At 47.7% G+C, this 14,026-nt stretch overlaps 2 protein-coding genes across 3 annotated transcripts in view; one reads left to right on the top strand and one right to left on the bottom strand.

Moving 5' to 3' along the window:
• Positions 1–14,026, bottom strand: part of LOC131936040 (RAB11-binding protein RELCH) — a 114,129-nt gene that overhangs the window by 55,492 nt on the left and 44,611 nt on the right. The window lies entirely within an intron of this gene.
• Positions 1–14,026, top strand: part of LOC131936045 (uncharacterized) — a 54,174-nt gene that overhangs the window by 36,579 nt on the left and 3,569 nt on the right. Inside the window, exons 2-4 of the mRNA XM_059292873.1 lie at positions 10,328–10,432; positions 13,098–13,295; positions 13,534–13,675. Of these exons, the coding sequence (XP_059148856.1) occupies positions 10,350–10,432; positions 13,098–13,295; positions 13,534–13,675 (423 nt within the window). The 5' untranslated portion in view covers positions 10,328–10,349. The remainder of the gene's footprint in view (positions 1–10,327; positions 10,433–13,097; positions 13,296–13,533; positions 13,676–14,026) is intronic.

The following is a 14,026-nucleotide window of genomic DNA, read 5'->3' as shown; positions in this document are numbered from 1 at the left end:
CAACAGCAGATACCAACAGCAGATACCAACAGCAGATACCAACAGCAGATACCAACAGCAGATACCAACAGCAGATACCAACAGCAGATACCAACAGCAGATACCAACAGCAGATACCAACAGCAGATACCAACAGCAGATACCAATAGCAGATACCAACAGCAGATACCAACAGCAGATACCAACAGCAGATACCAACAGCAGATACCAACAGCAGATACCAACAGCAGATACCAACGCGAGATCAGCCGATCACCTTTCATTAAGGCTTCAAATATTTGGGGACAACTTCAGGGCCAAGGTTAATAAAATACCTGGCTAAACTTGCGGGACTTTAGGGCAAAGGTTAATAAAATACCTGGCTAAACTTGTGGGACTTCAGGGCAAAGGTTGATAAAATACCTGGCTAAACTTGTGGGACTTCAGGGCAACGGTTAATAAAATACCTGGCTAAACTTGGCAGGTCTAGCTGTACTTCGTGTGTGGCTTGCACATTGAGAAACAACCACATTCCCAGCGCCAACCACATTCCCAGCGCCAACCACATTCCCAGCGCCAACCACATTCCCAGCGCCAACCACATTCCCAGCGCCAACCACATTCCCAGCGCCAACCACATTCCCAGCGCCAACCACATTCCCAGCGCCAACCACATTCCCAGCGCCAACCACATTCCCAGCGCCAACCACATTCCCAGCGCCAACCACATTCCCAGCGCCAACCACATTCCCAGCGCCAACCACATTCCCAGCGCCAACCACATTCCCAGCGCCAACCACATTCCCAGCGCCAACCACATTCCCAGCGCCAACCACATTCCCAGCGCCAACAACGGAAAGAATAAATCGTACGACTTTCTGTAGCCCCTCCCAACGACAGCCCACGTTCAATGATAAGGAACGTACCGGTCGTGTGAGACCCACACTAAGAACGTGTGGAGCCAATTGAAGCAAATCCTGCCGTGTGAGACAGACCCACACTAAGAACGTGTGGAGCCACTTGAAGCAAATCTGGTAGGACAGGGATGACATCAAACAAGACTTTGTCACGCTATGGGCCGGTCAGTTGTCCACAGCTATATGTTGCACTGTCAGGTTTAGTGGGCCACACCATGACCAGATCTTGACATGTACACATTTGATGGACCACATCTTGACATGTACACATTTGATGGGCAACATCTTGACATGTACACATTTGATGGACCAGATCTTGACATGTACACATTTGATGGGCCACACGATGACCAGATCTTGACATGTTTTACCACATATGATAAATCACAAAACGAAAATGAACACATTAATTTGCTTATTACGAAATGCTCACACTAAATCATACTGTAAGGCTGGCCCAAAAGTTGGCCCGATAGTGTGAACAGCTGTCACGAATTTGGCGTTGGCCAATATGTACAGACATGTTCTGAATTAAAGCTGGCACTAATATGTAAAGCTGGCCTTAATGTGTAAAAGCTGGCACTAATATGCAAAGCTGACACTAATATGCAAAGCTGGCACTAATATGTAAAGCTGGCACTAATATGTAAAGCTGGCACTAATGTGTAAAGCTGGCACTAATATGTAAAGCTGGCACTAATATGTAAAGCTGGCACTAATGTGTAAAGCTGGCACTAATGTGTAAAGCTGGCACTAATATGCAACGCTGGCCTTAATGTGTAAAAGAGGGCCAATTATGTCAAAAAGGATCCATATTATGTGTAAAGGTGGCCCTTTTATGTAAAGCTGGTCTAAATGTGTTGAGCGAACACAGATGTGTGACGAATCAACACATTGAGCCCGCTACAAAAAGAGCATTCTTTTAATGCCATTGATTCTTATCGAGGCGTGCTGATGGGGCCACCGATAGAATTTTTCTCTGGAAATTTGAAAGAATTGGCTAGCTCCAAATGTTAAAAAACGTTCATCCGGCAGGAAATGGAAGCTTTCGTTAATGTAGTACAGTAATCAACAACTGCCCGCTATGGGGGCGTCACTGGCGTGTTGGTGGCGTCATTGGCGTGATGGTGGGGTGGGGAACAGCCAACCTTGGTACAGCTAGACTGGGTACAGCTAGACTGGGTACAGCTAGACTGGGTACAGCTAGACTGGGTACAGCTACACTTGGTAGAGCTACACTGGGTACAGCTAGACTGGGTACAGCTAGACTGGGTACAGCTAGACTGGGTACAGCTAGACTGGGTACAGCTACACTTGGTACAGCTACACTGGGTACAGCTAGACTGGGTACAGCTAGACTGGGTACAGCTAGACTGGGTACAGCTAGACTGGGTACAGCTAGACTGGGTACAGCTAGACTGGGTACAGCTAGACTGGGTACAGCTAGACTGGGTACAGCTAGACTTGGTACAGCTAGACTGGGTACAGCTAGACTGGGTACATCTAGCCTTGGTACAGCTAGCCTTGGTACAGCTAGACACTCGACAGCGAATGTTTTAAATGTGATAAAACCTACAAACATAAATGTCGTTATTCAGTTGAAGTCCTTAAAAGTTGTGTCAGGAAAACATCACTAAAACGTGCGTGTGTGTGTATGTGTTTTGTATGTGAGGATTGGGGGGGGGGGGGGAGAGAAACAGCATAGTTGCATATTTCAGTCCCTTGTAACACCAGAACTTTGTCTTTATATATCGGTATTTTTATGTCCGTGTCAATATAGTATCTGTACCAATAAATTTACCAATCTATACACATATTTATACATTTATCTATATCATTACATACATCTATCTATACCAATGGCTACCTATATCTATACCAAAATATACATTCATCTATACATATTTACATCCATCTATACCAATAGATATCTATTTATAGCAGTGTGAACTGTACGCAATGGCAGAGAAAAGCTATCATGAGTTAATTTTATAATTACCAATCAATGGCAGAAAAAAACTATCATGAGTTAATTTATAATTACCAATCAATGGGGAAGGGTGTCGAGGGTGGGGTGTGGGGTGTCGGGTGTGGGGTGTCGAGAGTGGGGTGTCGAGGGTGATGTGTCGAGGGTGATGTGTCGAGGGTGGGGTGTCGAGGGTGGGGACAGCAGCTTGAGGGAATGCCAATGGCAGGAGGGGCTAACAGTAAACGCCGGCTAGATCTTCATACAGCAGAGCGTGCCGCCATATACGTCATCGTGTTTGCAATTTGTGACTCAATAAAGTAATTAGTAATTATAAAACAAGCTGGGGTATGTTTCTCTATGATAATTAAGTTCTGACAATTAACATAATTAATCTTGTATCACATGTGCATCATTGATGTGTGTCCCAATAAGGAGCCGCTATGAATGTTATTAGATACTTATTCAAATGTTTGCCATTTTGCTTCGCCTTTTTTACACACAGTCAACACAGGCGCTTAGCAAACAGCTATACCACCTCTACAGCTAATGGTTTGTGGAAACCACCTGGAGCTGTTACCATGGTAAAACAATCTCTAGACAAAGGTTTGGTTAAAATCAAAGTTATGCCACGATAAAAACAAAAATTAAAAATGTTCGTTCATAAATGACAATTTTTTAAAAAAAAGCTATTTGTTCTTAAAATATCAACTGGGCTGGGTCATTTAATTTTATTATAATTATCAAAAACAACTTTTTAAAAATGAAATAACTTCTAAAACTCAGCCATCACACTTTTTACACCCCCCCCCCCCCCCCCGCCCTCAAGAACTAGCAACCCATCTACTACCAAATTACACTCAAGTCTACAGCCACACTGTAAAAACAACTTTACACTCAAGTCTACTGACACACTGTAAAAATCACATTACACTCAAGTCTACAGCCACACTGTAAAAACCACCAACGGAGAAGTCTACTGACACACTGTAAAAACCACCAACAGAGAAGTCTACTGACACACTGTAAAAACCACCAACGGAGAAGTCTACTGACACACTGTATAAACCACCAACAGAGAAGTCTACTGACACACTGTATAAACCACCAACAGAGAAGTCTACTGACACACTGTAAAAACCACCTCAAGAGGGGAAGTCTACTGACACACTGTAAAAACCACCAACGGAGAAGTCTACTGACACACTGTAAAAACCACCAACAGAGAAGTCTACAGCCACACTGTAAAAACCACCAACGGAGAAGTCTACTGACACACTGTAAAAACCACCAACAGAGAAGTCTACTGACACACTGTAAAAACCACCTCAAGAGGGGAAGTCTACTGACACACTGTAAAAACCACCAACAGAGAAGTCTACAGCCACACTGTAAAAACCACCAACGGAGAAGTCTACTGACACACTGTAAAAACCACCAACAGAGAAGTCTACTGACACACTGTAAAAACCACCTCAAGAGGGGAAGTCTACTGACACACTGTAAAAACCACCAACAGAGAAGTCTACTGACACACTGTAAAAACCACCAACAAAGAAGTCTACTGACACACTGTAAAAACCACCAACAGAGAAGTCTACTGACACACTGTAAAAACCACCAACAGAGAAGTCTACTGACACCCAGCAGAAAAAAAACCACCAACGGAGAAGTCTACTGACACCCAGCAGAAAAAAAACCACCAACGGAGAAGTCTACTGACACACTGTAAAAACCACCAACAGAGAAGTCTACTGACACACTGTAAAAACCACCAACAGAGAAGTCTACTGACACACTGTAAAAACCACCTCAACAGAGAAGTCTACTGACACACTGTAAAAACCACCTCAAGAGGGAAGTCTACTGACACCCAGCAGAAAAAAAACCCACCTTAACAAACGAAGCCCCATGAAATCAATGCCAACTTGAATCTGATTAGCTGTGCCAGCAGAAAGATTTCTTTTAATGTGATCTGGTTTACAAGCGACAACAGAGATGACCTAGTTCTAATTAGAGAAGGCCATCATTAAATGTCATCTGGTTTACATGACGCGACCTTGTTCTAATTAGTGATGCTCATGTACATTAGCCATACCACTTTACAACGTCTAAATCCACGTCCACGGGTCACCCCTATTGCCACCACTCGCACCTGTATCAGCTGACTCAGGTCGTTGACATCCGCTTATCTACATCCGGTCCATTGTCTCCAGCCATTGGCGAGTGATGTCCGAGTCCCACCCCACCCCACCCCCACCCCACCCCACCAAGAACAGGCAAGCAGGCGGAGACAGACGTTGAACTGATTAGGGTATCTTTACTGCTCTCACGCGGACACTGTCCAGACTAGGTGAGTTGGACACCGGTCATCTACCCCCCCCCCTCCCACAAGCCCGTCCCTCGCCTGTTACGTCAGAAGGAAGCGGAAGTGACCCCGACAGCTGTAATCAGAGCCGAGTGGACAGACGCTATCCGACAAGCCCATATGACAGACAGACGCTATCCGACAAGCCCATATGTCAGACAGACAGACGCTATCCGACAAGCCCATATGTCAGACAGACGCTATCCGACAAGCCCATATGTCAGACAGACAGACGCTATCCGACAAGCCCATATGACAGACAGACGCTACCCGACAAGCCCATATGTCAGACAGACAGACGCTACCCGACAAGCCCATATGTCAGACAGACGCTATCCGACAAGCCCATATGTCAGACAGACAGACGCTACCCGACAAGCCCATATGTCAGACAGACGCTACCCGACAAGCCCATATGTCAGACAGACGCTATCCGACAAGCCCATATGTCAGACAGACGCTATCCGACAAGCCCATATGTCAGACAGACAGACGCTACCCGACAAACCCATATGTCAGACAGACGCTATCCGACAAGCCCATATGTCAGACAGACAGACGCTACCCGACAAGCCCATATGAAAGACAGACGCTATCCGACAAGCCCATATGACAGACAGACGCTACCCGACAAGCCCATATGTCAGACAGACGCTATCCGACAAGCCCATATGACAGACAGACGCTATCCGACAAGCCCATATGTCAGACAGACAGACGCTACCCGACAAGCCCATATGTCAGACAGACGCTACCCGACAAGCCCATATGTCAGACAGACGCTATCCGACAAGCCCATATGACAGACAGACGCTACCCGACAAGCCCATATGTCAGACAGACGCTATCCCACAAGCCCATATGACAGACAGACGCTATCCTACAAGCCCATATGACAGACAGACGCTACCCGACAAGCCCATATGACAGACAGACGCTATCCGACAAGCCCATATGTCAGACAGACAGACGCTATCCGACAAGCCCATATGACAGACAGACGCTATCCGTCAAGCCCATATGACAGACAGACGCTATCCGACAAGCCCATATGTCAGACAGACAGACGCTATCCGACAAGCCCATATGACAGACAGACGCTATCCGACAAGCCCATATGTCAGACAGACGCTATCCGACAAGCCCATATGACAGACAGACGCTATCCCACAAGCCCATATGACAGACAGACGCTATCCGACAAGCCCATATGACAGACAGACGCTACCCGACAAGCCCATATGACAGACAGACGCTATCCGACAAGCCCATATGTCAGACAGACAGACGCTATCCGACAAGCACATATGACAGACAGACGCTATCCGACAAGCCCATATGTCAGACAGACGCTATCCGACAAGCCCATATGACAGACAGACGCTATCCCACAAGCCCATATGACAGACAGACGCTATCCGACAAGCCCATATGACAGACAGACGCTATCCGACAAGCCCATATGTCAGACAGACGCTATCCGACAAGCCCATATGACAGACAGACGCTATCCTACAAGCCCATATGACAGACAGACGCTATCCCACAAGCCCATATGACAGACAGACGCTATCCCACAAGCCCATATGACAGACAGACGCTATCCCACAAGCCCATATGACAGACAGACGCTATCCGACAAGCCCATATGATAGACGCTATCCCACAAGCCCATATGATAGACAGACGCTATCCGACAAGCCCATATGACAGACGCTATCCCACAAGCCCATATGACAGACAGACGCTATCCGACAAGCCCATATGACAGACAGACGCTATCCGACAAGCCCATATGACAGACGCTATCCCACAAGCCCATATGACAGACAGACGCTACCCGACAAGCCCATATGACAGACGCTATCCCACAAGCCCATATGACAGACAGACGCTATCCGACAAGCCCATATGACAGACGCTATCCGACAAGCCCATATGACAGACAGACGCTACCCGACAAGCCCATATGACAGACAGACGCTATCCGACAAGCCCATATGTCAGACAGACACTATCCGACAAGCCCATATGTCAGACAGACGCTATCCGACAAGCCCATATGACAGACAGACGCTATCCGACAAGCCCATATGACAGACAGACGCTATCCGACAAGCCCATATGACAGACAGACGCTATCCGACAAGCCCATATGACAGACAGACGCTATCCCACAAGCCCATATGACAGACAGACGCTATCCGACAAGCCCATATGATAGACGCTATCCCACAAGCCCATATGATAGACAGACGCTATCCGACAAGCCCATATGACAGACGCTATCCCACAAGCCCATATGACAGACAGACGCTATCCGACAAGCCCATATGACAGACAGACGCTATCCGACAAGCCCATATGACAGACAGACGCTATCCCACAAGCCCATATGTCAGACAGACAGACGCTATCCGACAAGCCCATATGACAGACAGACGCTATCCCACAAGCCCATATGATAGACAGACGCTATCCGACAAGCCCATATGACAGACGCTATCCCACAAGCCCATATGACAGACAGACGCTATCCCACAAGCCCATATGACAGACAGACGCTACCCGACAAGCCCATATGAAAGACAGACGCTACCCGACAAGCCCATATGACAGACAGACAGACGCTACCCGACAAGCCCATATGTCTAGTGACAGACAGACGCTATCCGACAAGCCCATATGACAGACAGACGCTACCCGACAAGCCCATATGTCTAGTGACAGACAGACGCTATCCGACAAGCCCATATGACAGACAGACGCTATCCGACAAGCCCATATGAAAGACAGACGCTACCCGACAAGCCCATATGACAGACAGACGCTATCCGACAAGCCCATATGACAGACAGACGCTATCCGACAAGCCCATATGACAGACAGACGCTATCCGACAAGCCCATATGAAAGACAGACGCTACCCGACAAGCCCATATGACAGACAGACGCTATCCGACAAGCCCATATGACAGACAGACGCTATCCGACAAGCCCATATGTCAGACAGACAGACGCTATCCGACAAGCCCATATGTCAGACAGACAGACGCTATCCGACAAGCCCATATGAAAGACAGACGCTACCCGACAAGCCCATATGACAGACAGACGCTATCCGACAAGCCCATATGTCAGACAGACGCTATCCGACAAGCCCATATGACAGACAGACGCTATCCGACAAGCCCATATGAAAGACAGACGCTACCCGACAAGCCCATATGACAGACAGACGCTATCCGACAAGCCCATATGTCAGACAGACGCTATCCGACAAGCCCATATGACAGACAGACGCTATCCGACAAGCCCATATGAAAGACAGACGCTACCCGACAAGCCCATATGACAGACAGACGGTGGAAGACCAGAAGGAAATCCAGAACAAAACGGCCAGCACGTCTTAAGGGATCCCCCACCGTTTGAAATAGCTGTCGGGCGGGGATGGGAGGGGCGTTTATTACTGAAGGGGCTTCTGGGAATTAGTCGTGGCAGTGGTGTCGGGGGAGGGGGTGGCTGAGAGATTTACTTAAGTACTGGTACTGAGGCGATGAGGGCACACAAGAAAAATGACGTGGTTATTGTAACACCAGCAGGCAAAAAATAGATAGCACAAATAGAAGACAGATACACTTGATTGGATAGTGCAAGCTACATCCAGCAAACAATAGATAGCACCAACAGGAGACAAAAAATAGATAGCACAAATAGAAGACAGATATACTGGATTGGATAGTGCAAGCTACATCCAGCAAACAAACAATAGATAGATTTGTCCACTCTTTAGACATGTAATCCCATATCCTTGACATGTCCCGCCATGAAATGTCATGTCCTTGACATGTCCCGCCATGAAATGTCATGTCCTTGACATGTCCCGCCATGAAATGTCATGTCCTTGACATGTCCCGCCATGAAATGTCATGTCCTTGACATGTCCCGCCATGAAATGTCATGTTCTTGACATGTCCCACCATGAAATGTCATGTCCTTGACATGTCCCGCCATGTCATGTCCACAAATGCTAAGCTACCTTATAGACAAACATTAAATAAAGATCAGCAATAGAGGTCTACTAGTCAAAGTGTCGACCCTCACAAAGTGCTCAATGAAAGAAGAAGGTGAACGGGAAAAAAAGTCACAGAAAAAAAGTCACCGCGGAAAATTAATCGAAAAACAAGTCACAGAAAAAATACACGTTTGTGTATTAAGATTTTTTTTTCTTTTTTTGGATTTACTTGTTGAGAATTGACATTATTGGGTGCGTATAAATATGGGTCGTATAGACTGATTGTGAAAATAGTAGTCCGACATTGATCTTCACAATAAGTACAAAAGATAATTAATTAATACCACAAATTTTGTTACATATTTATTTCAATACCTATTAGAAAAAGTAAAAAAAGTAGGCAAGTTTTTGTGTTTTGTGGCTTTTATTTGACCGCAGGACTTTGTCGGCCTAGTCCGTCCACATTGTGTATGTTTTGCTTCAATAAGTTCAATGACAGCCTTTGTAGCGTGTCGGCTTTTTTCTTGATTCTATGTTTTGTGACGTAATGAGTGCGAGAAATGTGGGCAGTAAAGGTGGCTGGACTGTTATTGGGACGAGTAGAGGGCATCAAATCATATTAACTATGTGTTATTCCCATTTCACGCTGATTCAAATTTGTATTTTAAAAACAGCGGAAACTGAAAGGGTTGGAACATTCTAGATCTACTTAATTCTATAACTGAGTTAAAACCTAAACACTTCAGACTTAATAATTTACGTGTTACCATACAAACACAACATACGCAAATTATATATATATATATATATATATATATATATATATATATATATATATATATATATATATATATATATATATATATATCTTAAATGTTTAAATTACTATTAATGAATCGTATGTTGATTTGCACTTTCTGAAAACATATAAGTATAAGCAATTTCCATGCAAATACACATTTGTGCACTTTTGTCCTGTGCTTTTTTTTTCCTGTGACTTTTTTTGTGTTTTTTCCTGTGACTTTTTTGTGTTTTTTCCTGTGACTTTTTTCCTCCAATAAAGAAGAAACCTTGCCTTGCAGACTGGCTAAGAGAGATGAGACGATGGAAAGTTCACTAGACAGCGGCTACGACTATGACGGCATTCCAGTCAACAGCAGCGATTTTGGGGAGGAGGACAGTTGTGGGTAAGTCCTGGGTGAGGGGAGGGGGCAAGTGTGGGTAAGTCTTGGGTGAGGGGAGGGGGCAAGTGTGGGTAAGTGTGGGTAAGTTCTGGGTGAGGGGAGGGGGCAAGTGTGGGTAAGTGTGGGTAAGTTCTGGGTGAGGGGAGGGGGCAAGTGTGGGTAAGTGTGGGTAAGTTCTGGGTGAGGGGAGGGGGCAAGTGTGGGTAAGTGTGGGTAAGTTCTGGGTGAGGGGGCAAGTGTGGGTAAGTGTGGGTAAGTGTGGGTGAGGGGGCAAGTGTGGGTAAGTGTGGGTAAGTGTGGGTAAGTGTGGGTGAGGGGGCAAGTGTGGGTAAGTGTGGGTAAGTGTGGGTAAGTTCTGGGTGAGGGGGCAAGTGTGGGTAAGTGTGGGTAAGTTCTGGGTGAGGGGAGGGGGCAAGTGTGGGTAAGTTCTGGGTGAGGGGAGGGGGCAAGTGTGGGTAAGTCCTGTGTGAGGGGAGGGGGCAAGTGTGGGTAAGTTCTGGGTGAGGGGAGGGGGCAAGTGTGGGTAAGTTCTGGGTGAGGGGAGGGGGCAAGTGTGGGTAAGTTCTGGGTGAGGGGAGGGGGCAAGTGTGGGTAAGTTCTGGGTGAGGGGAGGGGGCAAGTGTGGGTAAGTTCTGTGTGAGGGGAGGGGGCAAGTGTGGGTAAGTTCTGGGTGAGGGGGGGGGCGAGTGTGGGTAAGTTCTGGGTGAGGGGGGGGGGGGGGGCGAGTGTGGGTAAGTTCTGGGTGAGGAGGGGGACAGTTGTGGGTAAGTTCTGGGTGAGGGGAGGGGGCAAGTGTGGGTAAGTTCTGGGTGAGGGGGGGGGGGGCGAGTGTGGGTAAGTTCTGGGTGAGGAGGGGGACAGTTGTGGGTAAGTGTGGGTAAGTTCCGGGTGAGGGGAGGGGGCAAGTGTGGGTAAGTCTTGTGTGAGGGGAGGGGGCAAGTGTGGGTAAGTCTTGTGTGAGGGGAGGGGGCAAGTGTGGGTAAGTCCTGGGTGAGGGGAGGGGGCAAGTGTGGGTAAGTCTTGTGTGAGGGGAGGGGGCAAGTGTGGGTAAGTTCTGGGTGAGGGGAGGGGGCAAGTGTGGGTAAGTGTGGGTAAGTTCTGGGTGAGGGGAGGGGGCAAGTGTGGGTAAGTCCTGTGTGAGGGGAGGGGGCAAGTGTGGGTAAGTTCTGGGTGAGGGGAGGGGGCAAGTGTGGGAAGTCCTGGGTGAGGGGAGGGGGCAAGTGTGGGTAAGTCTTGTGTGAGGGGAGGGGGCAAGTGTGGGTAAGTCCTGTGTGAGGGGAGGGGGCAAGTGTGGGTAAGTCCTGGGTGAGGGGAGGGGGCAAGTGTGGGTAAGTCTTGTGTGAGGGGAGGGGGCAAGTGTGGGTAAGTTCTGGGTGAGGGGAGGGGGCAAGTGTGGGTAAGTGTGGGTAAGTTCTGGGTGAGGGGAGGGGGCAAGTGTGGGTAAGTCCTGTGTGAGGGGAGGGGGCAAGTGTGGGTAAGTTCTGGGTGAGGGGAGGGGGTAAGTGTGGGTAAGTTCTGGGTGAGGGGAGGGGGCAAGTGTGGGTAAGTCTTGTGTGAGGGGAGGGGGCAAGTGTGGGTAAGTTCTGGGTGAGGGGAGGGGGCAAGTGTGGGTAAGTTCTGGGTGAGGGGGGCAAGTGTGGGTAAGTCTTGTGTGAGGGGAGGGGGCAAGTGTGGGTAAGTTCTGGGTGAGGGGGACAGTTGTGGGTAAGTGTGGGTAAGTTCTGGGTGAGGGGGGCAAGTGTGGGTAAGTTCTGGGTGAGGGGAGGGGACAAGTGTGGGTAAGTTCTGGGTGAGGGGAGGGGACAAGTGTGGGTAAGTTCTGGGTGAGGGGAGGGGGCAAGTGTGGGTAAGTCCTGTGTGAGGGGAGGGGGCAAGTGTGGGTAAGTCCTGGGTGAGGTGAAGAAAAAGTTACAGCGAAAACTGTCACAGGAAATATAGTCACATGGGTAAAGTCACATATGTATATTTGCGCGGAACTTGTTCATACTTTTATGTTTTAAGTATTTAGAAAGTACAAATCAATCTACGATTAATTAAATGCAATATAAACATGGGAGGTATATGTGCGTATGTTGTATGCGTATGGTTATTGCAAGTGTGTTCATGGTCTAAGGTGAGTGCACCTGTGTTGATGGTCTAAGGATGAGTGCACGTGTGTTGATGGTCTAAGGATGAGTGCACGTGTGTTGATGGTCTAAGGGTGAGTGCACGTGTGTTGGTGGTCTAAGGGTGAGTGCACGTGTGTTGATGGTCTAAGGATGAGTGCACGTGTGTTGATGGTCTAAGGGTGAGTGCACATGTGTTGATGGTCTAAGGATGAGTGCACGTGTGTTGATGGTCTAAGGGTGAGTACACGTGTTGATGGTCTAAGGATGAGTGCACGTGTGTTGATGGTCTAAGGATGAGTGCACGTGTGTTGATGGTCTAAGGATGAGTGCACGTGTGTTGATGGTCTAAGGATGAGTGCACGTGTTTTGACGGCCTAAGGATGAGTGCACGTGTTTTGACGGCCTAAGGATGAGTGCACGTGTTTTGACGGTCTAAGGATGAGTGCACGTGTGTTGACGGTTTAAGGTGAGTGCACGTGTGTTGACGGTTTAAGGTGAGTGCACGTGTGTTGACGGTTTAAGGTGAGTGTACGTGTGTTGATGATCCCTCTCGTCCCCAGCTACGGTGAAGCAGGAGACAGCCAGTGGCTGGAGCTGACCGTCTACCCGCTGCTGCTGCTGCAGGGCATTGTGGGTAACCTCATGTCTATCCCCGTGCTGGTCCGCATCAGCCGCAACTCCTGGTCCACCGTCATGTACCTGGCACTGCTCACTGGCACTGACCTCATCATCCTCCTCATTCGCTGTGGCGGCGCATGGTAGGTAATCCTGGCACGTCACGTGCTAGCTAATCCTGGCACGTCACGTGCTAGCTAATCCTGGCACATTACATGCTAGCTAATCCTGGCACATCACGTGCTAGCTAATCTTGGCACATCACGTGCTAGCTAATCCTGGCACATCACGTGCTAGCTAATCCTGGCACATCACGTGCTAGTAATGCAATGACCCTAGCCTTGACCCTAGCCTTGACCCTAGCCATGACCTATGTTTCAGGTACGACACCCTAATGATGGTCAAGCTGAGCCAGCAGATCATGAACTCCTCAGACGCCGTCTGTAAGACGTACATGTTCGCCTTCACCTTGATCAAGCACGTCAGTCCCTGGCTCACGGTGGCCATCTCCGTAGAGATGATGGTAAATATATCTTGCTTACATCGATGTGTTGCTTACATCGATGTGTTGCTTACATGAATGTGTTGTTTACATGGATGTGTAATTTACATGGATGTGTAGTTTACATGAATGTGTAGTTTACATGGATGTGTAATTTACATGGATGTGTAGTTTACATGGATGTGTAGTTTACATGAATGTGTAGTTTACATGGATGTGTTGTTTACATGGATGTGTAGTTTACATGGATGTGTAGTTTACATGGATGTGTAGTTTACATGGATGTGTTGTTTACATGGATGTGTTGTTTACATGGATGTGTAGTTTACATGGATGTGTAGTTTACATGGATGTGTTGTTTACATGGATGTG

The sequence above is a fragment of the Physella acuta genome, unplaced genomic scaffold (genome assembly GCF_028476545.2).
Source record: "Physella acuta isolate Inbredline_101_S28 unplaced genomic scaffold, ASM2847654v3 ptg000166l, whole genome shotgun sequence".
Taxonomy (NCBI): Eukaryota; Metazoa; Mollusca; class Gastropoda; family Physidae; genus Physella; species Physella acuta.
The sequence above is the reverse complement of the archived record's forward strand: the minus strand, read 5'-3'. Positions and strand labels throughout refer to the sequence as shown.